This window comes from Morone saxatilis, unplaced genomic scaffold (genome assembly GCF_004916995.1).
Source record: "Morone saxatilis isolate NCDOM2014 unplaced genomic scaffold, NCSU_SB_2.0 Contig1, whole genome shotgun sequence".
NCBI lineage: Eukaryota > Metazoa > Chordata > Actinopteri > Moronidae > Morone > Morone saxatilis.
The window spans coordinates 2,924,201-2,939,652 of NW_023339651.1; the positions used below are offsets into that span (position 1 = coordinate 2,924,201).

Consider the following 15,452-nt stretch of genomic DNA (forward strand, 5'->3'; position numbering starts at 1 on the left):
GTCAATCTGAACCGAGCCTTCCTTGTGATGATACAAATCTTTTTTTTTGTCTTTGTTTCAGAGGCCGGCGGTCGAGAGGTCGAGATGTGGCTCGTTGGTTTGTCTGCTGAGGAGTGCGACGGCGTCTTAGTAGGGATGTGTGGTGTGTGATGTGTGGTTGTGTTGTAAGTGTGGTTGTTGTTAGTGTGTGTGAATGGGGGGGGGGGAGGGCAGCAATCTCTCCATTTCCTAAACGACCACTGTTCTCTACTGTGTGTGTGGGGGGGGCAGCATCTTCCAACGCCACTGTTCCTCACAAATGTAGGCGTAACAGTGCAGGTGAGTCAGAGGCGTTTCTAAATGAAGACGGTGAAACCTGATAGCAAACAAGGTGTATGAGCTTAAAATGTATTTGCAGACTAAAATATTAGATTCAGCAGCACCGTAATTACATCAACACTTGTGTATTTGACTGTGTTAGTTTGAGCAAAGTGTACCTAATGAACTGGAAACTGAGTGTGTGCAATCACTTGGTGCAGAAGGACAATTATCTGATGTTTATTTTGATAATAATTTAAGTAATTTATCTAAAATAGCGATTATTTGTGGATTTAAATGTGCAAATTAAATGCCTTGGGGTTTTTGGACTGTTGCCAGATAACATGAGCAGTTTGAAGCTGTTTAATTTACATTTATAGACTAAATAATTCATAATTGATTTGATAATAAAAGTAACTGTTAGTTGCTGCTTTATTTTTGAGTGTTTACACAAGTAAGAGAATGTGTTATATACTAAAACTGCAATTCTAATTAGATAATTTGTGGAAGTTTTTATAGAGAATTTAAAAGGTTTGTCCTTTCTTTAATAAAGCAGAGAGTTAGGTGAGTTAAATTAGACAATAATAAGTGCTGGCATTGCGTGTCGTGGCGTAGCCTGAATGTACGCAGTGACAGTTAACAGTTGACAAAGTCCTTCACACTGAAACCAGCCATTGTTTGTTGAGGACAGATAACACAAAGGTGTCACTGATGTACCTGTGGCTGCACGCTGAGGGACAACCTTGGAGAAATCCTTTGCGGGGCCGTAACCGTATCCACGCCGAGGTCAGTGGGGCGTCTCGGCCCGGTGTAAAGCTCACAGTTCAGGGCCAGGATTATCCAGATCATTGGATCAGAATACTGTCACCTAGCACCGTAACCTCCCACAGTGTACCTGGGATGTCCCTGCGTACTGCCACCACCCCCACGGTATTCTGTCGCAATCACTACCAGGAATTAACTTGACCTCTCCTTCACCCTGCAAGACACCAGATAGGAGACAGAGACGAGCAGCTGAGACGCCGCTGTGGCGATCGCTGGCCTCCGCGCTCGGGTCAGAGTGCAGACGGACATCAACAGAAGAGGAACGCGTGATAAACTACAGATTAAACTACAAACTTTAGCTTTTAGAACAGGAAACGACACAATGCGCACTATGAATATCATCAATAAACCCTTTTAGATGTTACACTCTTTCTTTCTGGAGCTGTTTCACCATCATTCATGATGCATTTTATTTTTCCCAGCAGCTCCTGCATTTCCTCTGTGCACTGCATTGTGGGAGAATAGTATCCATCGACAGCACACTCAAAAATCCTATTTAGTATTCGTCCTGTCTGGTGTCTTCATTTCAGCTCTGAGTTAGTATGTAACATGGATTTAGGACTCTGTTAGTCTTGTTTATGTTATTGATGAATGTGCGTCTCAGTCACTTCTGTGTGGTCACATTTTAAAAGTGCTTTAAGCGTAGACAGTGGTGTTAAAGTGTTAAAGAGGATTCCCTCACTCTGAGACAGTGGCTGGACATTGATAAAGAGATATATGATAGTGAAAGGCTCACACGCTATCTAAAAATTAAAAAGAGTTTATGAAAATTGTGGAAAATACTTATAAAACCAGTGACAAGGACACTTTTTTTTACCTCACTGACACTATTTGTGGTGTTATAATTAATTCCCCCCTCGCTATTGTTGCACTATTGCCCACTATTGGTATCCGTCCTGCCACAATAACTCTTGAATGCCAGTGTGTGACAATGTGCCGACAGCCAGAGCACTCACCTGATGAGAGAAATGGAAACGGAAACATGACTCCGTGTGCGCACTTACACCATGTACTTGGTTCTGTTTGATTGAATTTCATTGTGAGGCTGTGCAGCACATCCCATTAAAAAAAACACACCACGTGAGTGAGTAAAAAAAATGGGAGTTGCATGATTTTAAGATGTTTTTAAGTTTTTTTTTTTCCTCAAATAAGCACGTTTGTGTTTGTTTGTCCACGTCCAGGATGGGTCTACCTGTGGACAGCCCCGACAGGAGTGGTGATGCACTCAAACAGGAGCAGCAGGGCGAGGGCGAGGGGGGCGAGAGCCAAACCGAAGCCCGCACCACCCGCACGCCGCCGCCCATCAACAAGAAGAGGAAAAAATGCAAGAAGAGGTACTTTGCTGCTGGATCTCCTCCATTTGTACTTCCGCAGTTATTTCCCATCACAGGTATATTACCTCCGAGCACCCTGACAGTTCAGATTTTTTGCAACGTGTCCTCGAGGCTCTTAAGTTTTTGTTTTCTCACTTGTCCTCCTCACCCGGGGGGACGGAAGACGAGCGTAATGACGCATTTGTAGGACGTTGTTGCAGCAAAGCAGGTGTCTGTCCCTCTTTCTGTCTCTCTTCTCTTCCAGATGACTGTGGATCAGCCTCACCAACTGCAAATATGAAAGCGGTACGTTCAGGCCAAAGATGTCTTTATTGCCGCACCGCTACAGCTATTTGTATTTTACAGACACACAAACAGAGACTGTACTGGAAAATGGGAAGCACTTGATATATTACATGGCCAAAAGTATGTGGACACCCCTGTTTACTTATAGTTTGAACCACTTTTTTTTATTTAAAGGTCCAGTTTGTAACATTTAGGACGACCTTTTGGCAGAAATAACTGTTTTCATTCATTTCTGAACACCTGAAAGTCAGAATCGTGTTTTTGTTACCGTAGATTGAGCCTTTTATGCTGTATACATACAGTATATAGTATAAGGTACAGTATACAGATGCTACAGGTCGCTTCCATGTTAAACCGCCATGTTTCTACAGTAGCCCAGAAGAGACAAACCAAACACTGGCTCACTTTTGCGGCCACCGTAGTTTCTCCTTCGCGTTTGGAAGGGTCTAATGTTCGAGTGTCCACATACTTTCGGCCATGTACTGTATTCTAAATGTATACTGTTTTGTTGTTGTGTGTCTTGTGATTAATCCGTAGCTCCTACATGAGTCCAAACTCTTAAATACGCACAAAAAACGTTCATCAGTAAAGTAAAAATACCCCTTGCTGTTTCTTCGTCTCAGTGCGGCGTGCTGCTCGCAGATACGGCCTCAGGGAGGCGGCGGAGGGTGAAGACTGGACGTTGTTCTGGACCGACTGCTCCGTGTCTCTAGACCGAGTGAAGGACATGAAGCGTTACCAGGTATTCCTCACAAAAAACACCCACACTGAGGCCACACCATCATCGTACAAGACTGATTAAACTGAATTTAATTCTATAAATCGAGCTGAAAATGAATCAGAGGGGATTTGTCATTCTGCTCTGTCACACTGTAATGTATTCTACATGTAATTTAAATTCTTCTGCTCAATATGCCTACCCACGAAATAATAAAAAATGTAGATTTCCACTGAGATTATGAGATTGTGTCGGGGGGGTTTTTCCCAGGGCTCAGTGTTCATGGCTCATAACAGTTTTTCAGCTCGAGTAATCAATTTGTAATTTAATTGGGTAATTCAATGCTGGAACTATTCAGCACCAGCGATTCTTCTCTGAATGAATAAGGTGGATCGGTTTATTTAATTCCTCTTTTTTTGTGTCTCTTGTGTCTTTGCAGAAAATAAACCATTTCCCAGGGATGAGTGAGATCTGCCGCAAAGATCTACTGGCGAGAAACATGAACCGTATGCTCAAGCTTTTCCCCAAAGACTACAATATCTTCCCCAGAACGTGGTGCCTTCCTGCAGAGTCAGTTTTGCTCTTTTATTTAGTCCCCCCCCCCCTCAGTGTGTCTTAATATACTAACTCGTTATCCCCGTTGTGCCTTGCAGTTACAGTGACTTCCAAGCTTACACCAGGGCCAAAAAAAGCAAGACTTACATCTGCAAGCCAGATACCGGTTGCCAAGGCAAAGGCATCTTCATTACCAAATCAAGTAAAGACATTCAACCTGGAGAGCATATGATCTGCCAGGTGTACATCTCCAGGGTGAGGGTATATTAAACAATTATACAGAAACACACACAAACACACACACACACACACACACACACACACAAAGTTTTACATTGTTTCTCAATCCCTCCTCAGCCTTTCATAATTGACGGCTACAAGTTTGACCTGCGTGTCTACGTGCTGGTGACGTCATGTGACCCATTCAGCATTTTCATGTTCAAGGAGGGACTGGCTCGCTTCTGCACCACCAAGTACAACGAACCGACACACAGCAACGTGGTAGGGAAATGTTAAAGCATGAGTCTCTTATTGTCACTGAAAACCAATGAATTGATCCTACCAACAAGTATAGTACATGTCCAAAGCCGGATGTATCTAATTTCTTTGTGCAAAAAGCTATTAATCCACAGCGGAAAATAGTGTCCAAAGATTCACTATTTGCTCCTGTTTGAGTAACGTTTGTTCAAAACTTGTGATATATTTTTAAAGATGTGCTGAGAGATGTACTAACACGTTGTTGGTTCTAATCTTTTCATAGGATTTGTTAACAGTAACAAAAACATCAGCTTTATCCTTTAAAGGTCAGAAATGACAGTAAAAAGTACATATTTAGTCGTGTTGTGTCATTGATAATATACATAATAATCTATATCCTTGTGTTTACAAAGAAGTAATGAGAAATAATAACATTAAGACATGCACTAACCCTGGTTGGTTAAAAATTAAACAACAAGAATAAACAGGCAGATAAAACCTTTAGAACAACTCAGGCTGTAGTTTATGATTATTTTCATTTTTGATTTCTTCTCTCAGATTAATTGATAAATATTAGTTCCCAGAGCACCTGTCAACATTTTTAATTCTTTTTTTTTTTGTCGACCAAATTTCAAAACCTGATATTTAGTTTTTTACTATGAAATAGATATAATGTTTTTTCTACACTATCAGTTTCTGACTGTAATTTAAAAGGCAAAGCTCGTCAGGCAGACTGCCCCAAGACCTTAATATGTACATATATATGTATCTTTCTTATATGTGATCTATATCTCTCTTCCCTCGTCTTCCTCTCATTAGGAGGATGTGTGCATGCATCTCACCAACTACTCCATCAACAAGAACAGCGAGAACTTTGTCCGTGATGAGGACACTGGCAGCAAACGGTGAATAAATAAACAATGCTTGTTGTGTCGTATTACTACTGCTCTTAAAATACTGCGTTTTATTTATTTCATGTTTCTTTCTTTGTTTCTTTGTCCTCCAGAAAGCTCTCCACCCTGAACAAGCTCCTGGAGTCCATCAGCTGCAACACGGACAAGATGTGGAATGACATTGAGGACATGATCATAAAGACTCTGATCTCTGCTCACCCCATCCTGAAGCATAACTACCACACGTGCTTCCCCAACCACACCACCGGCAGCGCCTGCTTCGAGATCCTGGGCTTCGACGTGCTGCTGGATCACCGGCTCAGACCCTGGGTCCTGGAGGTGAAAGACCACGACACCTGTGTTATATCAGCCATAAATATGGAGTAACTAAACCCCAAAACCACCTCTGTGTATGGGTAGTGTTGTTGATAGATTCAGGTCCAAATCTGGATATTTGAGTCTTGGTTAGCCACTCTGCCACAAACATTAGAGAGTTAGCCTCTTTTTGCCGTTATCTTGGCCCCACAGAAACTTTATAAATGTGCTTCTAGTGACTGTGACAGCTCCAGCACGGACACGAAGAGTCTGACAGCCGCTGCTCATGGCTGGTTAGCTCAGCTTTAAACGTGTTTCCCTTTAAGTAGCTATAAGGTTGAAAAAAAAACCTGTATGTTGTGTGAAATAGTCAAACATGTTTTTTTATGGCTGTACCATTCCAGCAAATGGAAATATTCTACATCATTTCATCAAGGAATCAAGGAAATGTATTTATTATTATACAACACAAGGCTGTATAACCAAATGAACGTTTGTAGTTCTTTACGTTACACACATAGAAAGAGATAATCAAAGTCATAGAATAACATAAAAGATAAAAAGTGTAAACATAATACACATTTCTGTGATCTCATTAGACGTCCAAGTCAATCTGTGTATTCTTATGTGTCTCCAGGTGAATCACTCCCCGAGTTTTACCACCGACTCGCCACTGGACCGCGAGGTGAAGGACGCGCTGCTGTACGACACCTTGGCCCTCATCAACTTGGGCGCCTGCGACCGCCGCAAGATCACCAAAGAGGAGAGACGCAGGGTGAAGGAAAGGCTGCAGCAGAACAGCTCCAGAGAGGCCAGGTAGGGTTCTGTCAGGTGCAAATGGCGTGTGAATTTTTGTCCAAGGTCACACATCCATTCCCCGTGTGCCTCCCGTAGTCACACGCAGGTGACTGTTACTGTGTGTGTGTGTGTGTGTGTGTTTTACCACCAGGTCGGAGGAGCTGCGTCAGTGCCAGGCTGCCACGGTGGAGCAGATGGAGAGGTACGAGGCCAAACACCTGGGAGGCTTCAAGAGGATCTATCCCAGAGAGGGAGAAGAGAAATACGACAAGTACTTTAAACACAGCAGCTCGCTCTTCCAGGAGACGGCAGCGTCCAAGGCCAGAGAGGAGTGTGCCAGGTACCCGCAGCACGCCGTCAACATACAATCCAGGAAAGAGCTGAAGCCACATCGTTCTCATGTGGACTACACGAGGCTGTCCACATGAGAACGGTGGAACAGTAAAAGGAGAGGAGTGGTTCACTGCAGACAGTTTCATCTGCTGTGTGCATCGTGACAGATAGTGTTAATCAGTTATTAGTTCATCAACAGGTCATTAATTGACAAAAAAGTAGGCTAAAGAAAATAAGTGTTTGTGGTAGTGACGGCACGCTCAGCCCCTGAAAATGTACGATTGAGGATTTTTATTAACACTGATAAAAAAGGGTTCAGGGTTTTCTCTTTTAATAATAATAATCTATTATTTGTTATCATTATAAATTGAATATCTTGTGTTTTGGATGTCAATTTTAACTATTTTTGCCATTTAATGGACTAAATTATGAATCAATTAATCAATAAAAGAATAGGTATGACTGTGATTTTGCCGCCTTTTAAATTCAAAGCAATATCACTGTCCGTAACTTTTGGTTGTTAATAATGAACTGGACTAACTGTACTCTAGGAAAAAAGCTCAACTTTAATCTCAGTTGAACACGTGAACGTATGAGCAGGATTTATGACTCTCAGCTTGTTTGGAGCCAATCGTGCTCCAGTAGTCCAACCTGCTGTGTGATCTATATGTATGGTGACACTCAGTTTCCCCTCTGGAGGATTAATAACGTATTTCATATCGTATGAAACTCACAAACACTAAAAATAGACTTTACAGTGAATTAAGAGACTTTTTTTTACCTAAAACTGAATGAAATGTACTTTATTTTCATATTTATATCTTCTGGATTTGTCAGATAGATTAAAATCATGTGACACAATTAATCTGACATTATTTAATTTATTTAAAATATTTTTATATGTCTTAAAACAGGGGTCTCAAACTGCCGGGCCGGGGGCCATTTGCGGCCATCCGTCCTCCTCCCTCCGGCCCGCAACAAGATGTAAAATATATAATATAATCCGGCCTTTATATCAGTTTAAACTACCCCTTCATATACAATTAAATTAAAAATGCTGTTTTATTTTTAAAAGTGCATTTTGTTAGGCGCAAAGGTCAATATGCCAGTATGTGTCATTATTAAGGTAAAGGGATTCAAATATAGCTAAAAGCTCACTAGTGGAGATTATCCTTCTTGGAAGAAACTAACTGAACAATTTGAACCTGTCTCAATATTAATGACACAAGCTGAAATAACATATTTGAATGTATGTAACGTATTTCTTCTCATCATTATTATTGAAGCATTAAATTTTAAGTACTTTAATTTTTAGGTTTAGCTTATAAAAATATAAAGGGATTTAATTGGGAGTAAATTATTCATGTTTTCATTTTTTTAAATCCTTTATATTATCAGAGAGATGTTAAAGTTTCTGATGTGTTTTAGGCAACAACTGCAGGAGCTGCGTCTGAAGCAGGAGCAGAAGGAGAGAGACCAGAAGGGAGGCCGGAGGAGAGACTTGCAGGGGGAGACGGCGGGGGAGAGAGCCAAACCGCGGCCAGCACAAACACAACGCCCCGGCTCAAACTGTGACCCGCAGCCGGTGAGGCTGTCTTACCGTGTCATTAAAGACGCAGAGTCCATATGAAACCACAAGAGGGCGTCAAACAGCTTCTGCCCTGTGATGAATGGTTCATATTCTGGCTGACCCCTTCCAGTAAATGTACTCTTACCCAGTTTAAATTAGCTAGAATAATATTCCCGCAGATTGTTTCTATTGGGTGTCTCTCATTTCGAATTCAAATATCTTTTATTGTCACGACAGGAAACAAAACAAACAGTGTTATCAAGGTTATTCAGTGACAGTAATGGCAAATGTATTGTGAATGCATACTGGTGGCTACATATACAGCGAGGGCAATAAAAACAAATTGAATCAAATGTGTCTCTGCAGCCGTCTCTGTCGAGCGTTTTGGTGGATCCTGATGCCGCAGAGGTCCGAGACGAGAAGAGGGAGCAGGACGAAAAGCTGGAGGAGCAGGAGCGGGTGGCTGCGCTGCTCCAGAGGAAGAAACTACTGCAGGACCTGGGCGTGGTGGACCAGATCCACCAGCTGTTGCAGGGCCGGACAGAAGGTGGGGGGGTCCCGCAGGACGCCAGGGACACCTACACCCACCAGCAGAGTAAGCAGAGACAGCAGCAGGTGAAGGTAAGACCTCACTACTAATGTGGTCTCAGTTTTTTTATTAAATTATATTTTTGCTTTCTTTAGCTTCCGGTCACTGCTGTGTTTTATTTTCTTGTTTTTCAGTTGGAGTCTTTGACACAGTTTTCCCAAAAGACAAAGCAGCAGCAGCCCTGCAGTCAGGTGTCACGGCAGGTACGCCAGTCAAAACCAAATCTGGTTTATTTAAAGAAATTAAAAGGAATGTGAGGTGCTCCTTTAAAAAAACAACCCTAAATAATCAATTCAGATTCAAAAACATCCTGTTATTGTTCAAACTCATTTTTTATTACAATTTCCAAATAAAAGAAAACACAACAGAACATTTTCTCAGATTGTTTTCACACTTCTGCAGTTTATTGTCTTGATTAATCAATTAATTGTTTAATATAAAATGCGGTAAAATAGTAAAAAAGAAAGCTCATGGTGATGTCTTCAGTTCAAACCTTTCTGTTAATCTCTTATATAACAAAGAAAACCAGTTAAATTCTCACATTTGAGGAGCTAAAATATTTGTTCAAAACATACTGAAACGATTAATCGATTATTGAAGATAGTTGCAGATTAATTATCTTTTTTTATCGATGAATCAACTCATCATTGCAGCTCTGCTTCTAACCCATAATATTTTAAAGGTTTAGCTCAGGATTATGGAAGAAGAATGTTTTTTATCCAATAACACTTAAGGTTTGGCTCCGAGAGGCCAAGCAGTGTTCCAGTGTAAATCCACATCCATCAGTTTATTTCAATTTTAAATGTTTCAGTGTTCTGACGGCCGCTGTATGAACGGATGAACAGCAGTCAAATCACAAGATTAAGAAATAATTGTCAGTGAGGAATGAAAACGTGTTAGCGGTTGATGTTTTGGGCCATTGTCACTGATTGTGTAGCGCTCAGGCAGTTCAAAGAAAGGCCATGGTGGTGGATTTTATCGATAATTTGCGGTACTAATGAAATCATCATGGGGCAGAATTAAAATGACATAATATTATTTGCCTCGCCGCAGCACATCCACTCCCACATGACTCAGCAGCGCCTGCTCAGGCCCACGGTGGACCAGAAGAGCCTGAACGAGTCGGCCTGCCTGCAGTCTGAGCCCGAGAGCCACAGCAGGGCGGCGGAGACGAGGAGGACCACCAGCGCCCAGCGGGTACACTGGCCAGGTAAACACACACTGTGATAGGTCAGAAATGACCTCCACACAGCAGTAAAAGGCATTTCTGTCTGTGGATGTGATTATTTTTGTTATGTCTCAGCTACTGTTTTGTCTTTTTGTTGCGTTTTAACTGTTTTTGTGTTCATCTTTATTCTAAAACTGCCTCATAAAGTTAAATCAGCTGTGAGAAAGTGTGAGAAAATAACACTCTTTACTTTATTTTCACTTTACTTTGACCTTCTTACTGTGTCCAATATGTCCATTAATACATAAATATTGACTTCAGTAATGAGTTTGTGCTCTTTAGGTATAAAACTTGTATAATTATCGCACTGTTTTGTCTTCTTTTGCTTGAGTTGTGTGATTTTTTCCAGTTTCCAGAGACATAAACACATAATTAAAAACAGAACAACCTGATTGTTTTTTTTTTTATTCTTTTATCCCCCCACAGATGTCAAATATTCTCCTTCTGTTCCCCCATCAGTCGGGGGCTCTCTGTCTGTCGGGCAGGACAGCAGGAGCAGCTCCTACCCCGACACCCGGTCCCGTCCCAGCGTCCCCATCATAAACCACGTCCCTAAAGGGGGCCTGCGCTGCAGTGCCTACATGTCCCACGACCCCGCAGCCCTGCAGAGCCTCCTTGTCATCTCCACTCGCGCCCCCCTGGTCAGGAGGCCTGGCTTCTCTCACATCGTCCGCAACTCCTCCCGCAGAGCCCCCCAGCACGGTAAAGGGCAGTGAGGAGCAGGACCACCGAGTCCAGACCTGCCTCCGGGTTTGAAAAGCGTAGACACACAGGAGAAGTGGAGGCAGAGCGGCTTTAAATTGTGAAAATACAGACAAACACACTGTGCCTGTGATGAACGTCTCGTGTTTGTAGACAGATTTTAATATCTGCTCGCCACTTTACAACCTCCAGCACTGCAGAAACAACATTATGGCTTTTTGACTTTTTCTACCTGCTGCGTGTGCTCAGATAAATACGTGATATTTTACTCTGAGGAGGAATTATCTCTCACACACACACACACACACACCTCACCTAGAGTGCCAAAATAAAAGCAGACGAGCCTGATTTTTAACACCATCTGTGATCCAAACCTGCAGCCTCTGAGATATGGATCGGGAGCTGACACTGACTGTTTATTGGGTGTTTATATGAGCTTAAAGTGGCTCAGTGAAACCAAATGTAATCCTCATGAATATTAAAGTATTATTAATTAAGATTTAAGAACCTTATAGGAAGATAAACTGAGGTTTTTTTTAATTTAAATAAAACCCCTCAGTTTATCTTCTTCTTTTCTCAAGGACGTGTTTGTGCAGTCAAGTATTGAAAATATATATTTTTTTGCACTGATTGTCAATAAAATATCTTTTTGTAATGACATTTAGTTTCACAGTCATTGAAGGTTTTCTTTATTTCATTTCCTGATACAATTATTATTTTTTATTATTATTATTTTGTGGTTGTATATTCTTGAAAAATATATTCTTTTTTTATTCCTTTGTTTTTATATTGTTCATTTTTGGTGCAAAGTTATTAATTAATCAACGTTTGTGATTTCATCCTGAAGCTCTTCAGTTCGAGTTAAAGAGGCCATAAAGTTTTACAGCATCATCCGGTTTCTTTGTTTTTCTCGCAGGTTGAAAACAGAAAAAGAGAAAAACAAACTTTAAAACTATCAACCATCTGACCCGAAACCCTCCAAACAACCAGAACAACACAGGAAGCAACGAGCTGCTGCATCCTGGGAGAAATAAAGGTCGTTTATAAAGAGAAAACAATTAGACAATAATTCAAATATTAATGAATGTTTAAATGTAAAATTAAGCGTCTAAATGTTATAAAACCTAAAATCATCGACTGATTTGAATCGAAAGGTTTTATTAAATATATTTTAAGAAGCAAGGCCTCTGCCTGCATTTTTGTCTGAAATATTACAGAAAAATAAATACAGCTTTCAGCATTAATTATATTTAAGCTTCAATATTTTGTTCTTTTACACAACATTTAGGAATTATTATCAGCGAACGTGGAGATTAAACTGCTTTTATTTTGGAAATACAGCTCAAACGTTAATTCCTATTCTTTAAACGTATTTTTTAAACCAAAAATCTACATTTTAAGGTCAGTTTGTTGGAGTTTGTGTCTCCTGGAGGCCGCCAAAATAAACCCCTCAAAGCAAAGAGGGGAATGTGTTGCATTTAAGGAATTTATGGTTTTATTGCGTCTATAAATGTCGGAAATACTGGTTTGTGGTGGAAGTCAGCAGCTTGGCAACTGAAAAAGACAAATTTAAACAAAGAAAGAATCGGAAATAAGACAAACGAAATCATAAAATGTGTTTTTAAAGAATGAATTTGAGCCTGAAGGAACTTAAAGCTGTGCGTGACTTTCAGACGGGAGTTTAATTTTATCCTGATGATCTCAATAGAAAAGTTGGTGGATGAAATGTGATGTTTTAAAGTTTTTGTGACCTTAAAATCCCCCTCTGGACTTCAATCAACCCGAACACCATTTTCCATCTTTGGCCTGGAAGGTTTAAACCAAATTGATCTCCATTTCGAGAGATCATAACAGTCTTTAATGTAAAAATCTTTCAGCCTAAAACCATTTTATTTAAGCCCCAAAATAATAAAATTACACGATTATTTCAGTGCGTATTGAGAGAAATGGATCACAGAAGGTTTTTTAGGATTTAAAATGATTAAAGCAAGAAGAAAATGATCTAATTAAAGTTGTTAAATGAGTATAAAAGCACTACGGTTGTGTTTAGAGAACAATAAGAAGCGTGTACAGACCTGTTTCAGTTAGAAACCACATCCAGCTCAATGTCAAACCAAATAAACTCTTACATCTTTTTTTGGTTTTTAAATCCAGCATCAAATTCCAAACATCTCTGCGAGCTTTTGGAGGAGAGAATAAAAATGGCGATGGGGGGAAAGCATGTCTAAAGCACAAAAAAGGGCTGCTGTTTATGAAAATTTACAACTTTGCCGTGGAAGTTTACGACTCGCCCGGCTCCGGGATTGGTTGCTGGCGGTCATGTGGACAGCAGGAATGGGAACTTATTTCCCATGAGGTTATATTGCAGCTGCTGTTTTCCAGCTCTCATTCACTTAACACTAGTAACACAACCTTTTTTTCTTGAGCTCTTTGTATATGCAATACGCGTGTGTTTGCCTGTATGTGTGTGAGAGAGAGAGGGGAGAAGCTGGCCGCTGGTTCGTGCGTAATCTCCCCCAAAAGTGGGGCGATGGAGGCTCCGCGCGATGCCCTTCCCTGTGTGTGTGTGTGCGCGCCATGTTAATGTGGGCTATAGCTGTATGTTCGTGAAAATGAGGGATCATCACACTCCTTCGGATGCTGGGATTACTTTCATGAAATCACTTGTGCAAAGTGGGAATTGTGAGAGAGGGAGAGGAGGAGGAGGAAAAAAAAGGGGGACTTTGGAGAGAGAGAGAGGAAGCGAGAGGAAGCTTCTGCGGAGTGGCACCCACACAGGGAATGATGGATTATCAACAAAGGTAAGGGCAACCGTGTTTCTAATATGCCGGCGATTAAGTCCGCTGCTGCAGCACTGTTGTGGCTGGACTGTCACTGTAGGCCTGATGTTTATATTACAGGGAATGGGAAGATCAGTCTTTATAAGAAATGGCAATTATCCAGTCTAAAGCATCTTCTTCTTTCTCTCCCTCCTCCTCCTCCTCCTCCTGCGCTGTGTGAGATAGTCACAACCAGTGGCTGGGTCTGTTTATCCCGTCAGATGCTGCATAGAAAAGCGCCATCAGATCTGAATATTTGCGCTTTAAAAACAAATAAAACGAGTGGAAACAATCCCGGTTTGAGGCCTGTGAGGGACTGTTGTTATATAATCAGGAGGGGGTTCGGCTGCAGGCCAGACAGGCTTGACTTTGATGATGATGATGATGATGGTAATGATGATGGGCACGCAGGCCCTGTGCTGTGATTTCCTTAAATAAAAACAGAATCAGCTAAATACATCCAGCTTCTCCTTTATTGGCAGATTTGATTCTATCTGATGTATTTTTATGATTTTATTCCCGTTGTGTAAAACATGGAGGACTCTCTGTAGGTGGATATTGGCGCGCTGTCTCCTCTTCGAGCTGTTTTTTGCTTCTTTTTCTTCCCAAATCTTCTGTAATTTTGCGCAAATATTTGCTCCGGTTGTTGTTTGTTTGTGATTCTGCAAAATCTGCAGAGTCAACAATCAACAATCAACCGCGTTGAAGGTGTTTTGTTGGATTTTTGGCGCCTCTGCAGCAGTTTTTTGTGTGTGTCTGCGTCTCGTTTGATGCTGCAGTTTTATAACTCCATCATGTGATCGTGTGGAAACAGGGATTGTGTCTGTGTCAGTGGAAACCATCAGTGTGTGTGTGTTTGTTTGCACTGTCCAGATGTACAGCAGCTGTCCGGCTGCAGAGGCTGCGGCCTGGTTCAGAGGCGGTTCTCTCCACTTACTGAAGCCAGAAAAACGTTAAGATTTTGCATTTAAACTTTCAAATTAAAATGATTTCCAAACGGATGTTGTACAAAAAAATTATATAAAATAAAAGATATTTACAGCAGGGAGCGAACTGGAGCTTCAGCGAAAGCGAAGACGGAAAAATAGGATTTTTTAAAATTTTATGTAAAAGATAATAACCTATAAATGTTTATTTTCAGCCTATTTCATTCAAAACACTTGAATTAAATTAAATATTCTGTTATTTTAACAATACAGTGACTTATTTCGTTATTTCTATTTAAATGGGGGACTTTTCCAAAGGCGAAAAAGCTCATTAAAAAGGAGGAAGTTGTCTATAATGAATTATAAACATCATAAATATAAATTAAAAGACTTAATTGAACAAATTCACATGTTTTTGTGCACGAAAATCTCATTAAATCATATGAATAACTATAAATAAAGGCCCATAACGGCAGAATCAGACACTGAATGTGGAGGTTATTAATAATACAAAGCAACTAATACTACTTAATTGATATATATATATATATATATATATATATATATATACATAATGAACATAATATTAATATAAGCTACTAATAGAACATAATCATATCAATAATATCTGCTAATAGTTATTTAATTGTTTTAAATACAGTTGAGGGTTTAGGGCAAATACTGAGGCTCATTTCAGACTTTTATACTTACACAGTTTTTTTTTAAAAGGGGGGAATTAGTTTCCACTTGATCACGGAGCGTGAAGATGATGATGAAGATGATGATGA

At 40.5% G+C, this 15,452-nt stretch overlaps 1 protein-coding gene across 1 annotated transcript; it reads left to right on the forward strand.

The window, feature by feature from the left end:
* The first annotated feature begins 291 nt into the window (after positions 1-291).
* Positions 292-11,579, forward strand: ttll6 (tubulin tyrosine ligase-like family, member 6). Its single transcript, XM_035669264.1, has 15 exons — positions 292-2,456; positions 2,704-2,741; positions 3,365-3,483; positions 3,899-4,029; positions 4,113-4,269; positions 4,372-4,515; positions 5,311-5,396; positions 5,498-5,723; positions 6,337-6,515; positions 6,649-6,837; positions 8,259-8,415; positions 8,767-9,021; positions 9,124-9,192; positions 10,043-10,199; positions 10,644-11,579. Exons 1-15 carry the CDS (start codon positions 2,242-2,244, stop codon positions 10,931-10,933), a joined length of 2,412 nt encoding a protein of 803 aa, XP_035525157.1. The 5' UTR covers positions 292-2,241; the 3' UTR covers positions 10,934-11,579.
* Positions 11,580-15,452: the final 3,873 nt, after the last annotated feature.

Excerpts from the sequence above, each read along its gene's own strand:
- ttll6 (XM_035669264.1), top strand. The coding sequence starts at position 2,242 with ATGTTTTTAAGTTTTTTTTTTTCCTCAAATAAGCACGTTTGTGTTTGT. Across the intron at positions 9,022-9,123 it reads AGAGACAGCAGCAGGTGAAG|TTGGAGTCTTTGACACAGTT; the intron begins GTAAGACCTCAC and ends CTTGTTTTTCAG. Across the intron at positions 9,193-10,042 it reads GCAGTCAGGTGTCACGGCAG|CACATCCACTCCCACATGAC; the intron begins GTACGCCAGTCA and ends GCCTCGCCGCAG.